Source organism: Rosa chinensis, chromosome 6 (assembly GCF_002994745.2).
Source record: "Rosa chinensis cultivar Old Blush chromosome 6, RchiOBHm-V2, whole genome shotgun sequence".
Lineage (NCBI taxonomy): Eukaryota > Viridiplantae > Streptophyta > Magnoliopsida > Rosales > Rosaceae > Rosa > Rosa chinensis.
In genome coordinates this window covers 37991220-37992997 of record NC_037093.1, presented here as the reverse complement: position 1 = coordinate 37992997, position 1778 = coordinate 37991220, and the positions used below count along the sequence as shown (strand labels likewise).

Here is a 1778-nt window from a genome sequence, read left to right as displayed (position 1 = left end):
CTAAGTGGGTGGAAGCTGAGCCTTTGAAGGAGGCCTCCGGTGCCACCATTCGCCAATTCATCTTTCGCAATATTATCTGCAGGTTTGGCATCCCAGAAGTTTTGGTCTCTGACAGGGGGGTAGCATTCATGGGTGGTGATGTAGAGCAGCTCGTCAATGACTAAGGTATCCAGTTTATCCATAGCACACCCTACTACGCTCAATCCAATGGTCAAGCGGAGGCCAGTAACAAGATCATCATTACTCTGTTGAAAAAGATGCTTGTTGAGAACCCTCGCCACTGGCATGAAACATTGTATGAGACACTATGGGCTTATCGTACTTCCAAGCGAAGCCCTACTACTACCACCCCCTATGCGTTGATGTTTCGCCACGATGCGGTTCTCCCTTTGGAAGTGAATGTTCAGTCCCTGCGCGTCCAAGATCAGCATCACTTGATCGGTGAAGATTATGTCCAGGCTATGTGGCAGGAGCATGAAGACCTTAGCGACAAGCGCTTAGAAGCTTTGGACAGCTTAGTGATGGAAAAGCAACGCATCGCTCGTGCCTACGATAAGAGGACGCGCGGCCGCAGTTACAAAGAGGGTGAACTGGTTTGGAAGGCGATTTTGCCATTGGGCGAGAAGTTGACTGGCCATGGTAAGTGGACTCCGCGTTGGGAAGGACCCTTTGTCGTTCATAGAATTTTGGAGTGTGGGGCGTTCCACCTAAAAGATTTGGAGGACGACCTACACCGCAACCCCATTAATGGCAGGTTCTTGAAGAAATATTACCCCAGTGTTTGGGAATTCGAAGATCCACCGGCCTGAATCTGGGACTGGGGGGCAACCATAGTCTTCCTTGGTTTGCGTCCTCCCTTCCATTTCAGCTTTTCTGTGGCCTCATTCTCCTGTCTTCACTACACCTACTAAGACTAGGGGGCAACACTCTACGCATTAAGGCTTGTATTAGTGGCCTTATATATCCCTTTTGTTCTTTGTAATTTTTACAAGTATTTCATTTTTCTTTTGACAATAAGTGTTAGAAGCATGTAACAGGGCCTATACCAGAGGTCATATTAAATAGACAGATATTGAAAATGGAGAAAGAAATATGCTTGGATTCATAAAGTAGCTTTGCGGCCAAAAGCAATACAAATACATTTACAAATTACAAAGCCAACAGTGGCTGAAAATCCTAAGGGTTTCAGATCTTCTGAAAATTTCTGGATTTCTGAGTTTTTATCTCCAGAGGGGTCAATAAATTGATCGCTCTTCCTCTTTCTCTCTTCACCCTCCTCTGATTTGAGTCGCCGCTGCTACCATTGGTACTGCAAGGGGAGGGAAGGAAATAAATCATCGCAACCCTTCCCGCGAGTTATCCTCCGGGATGGAGATGGTTATCAGAGCAGAGCCCGGCCCAGTTGCCTCAACTCCCTCAGGGGGAAAAGCAGAAGTCTGTCCTTTAAACCCCTGAGGTAGGGCGCCGAAGAAGAGCGTAGGACCTCAAGTGGCCTTCCACCCTTCTTCTTTTTCTCCACGCGAGGAAACCTAAAGAGAGAGACTCCCTAGGATGTGGTACCCTGCGTTAGGAGCGCCACGTGTTCTTCAGCTTAACTAGAACTGGTGAATCCCGTCCAGACTTTCTAAGGCCAAAGACATGCAGCTGGACCTGAGATTAGGCCATAAGGCCTACCCAGGAAGTGAGATTAAGCCATAAAGCCTAAGATATAGAGGCTAAAAGCGAGATAGCAAGAGGAGATGATTTCAGGAATAGGAGGAAGAGGCAAGACATTTTCT

The 1778-nt window shown here is 47.4% G+C and overlaps 1 protein-coding gene across 1 annotated transcript; it reads left to right on the top strand.

Moving 5' to 3' along the window:
* The first annotated feature begins 257 nt into the window (after nt 1-257).
* LOC112171283 lies at nt 258-809 on the top strand. The gene has a single exon (XM_024308487.1). It carries the CDS (start codon nt 258-260, stop codon nt 807-809), a length of 552 nt encoding a protein of 183 aa, XP_024164255.1.
* Nucleotides 810-1778: the final 969 nt, after the last annotated feature.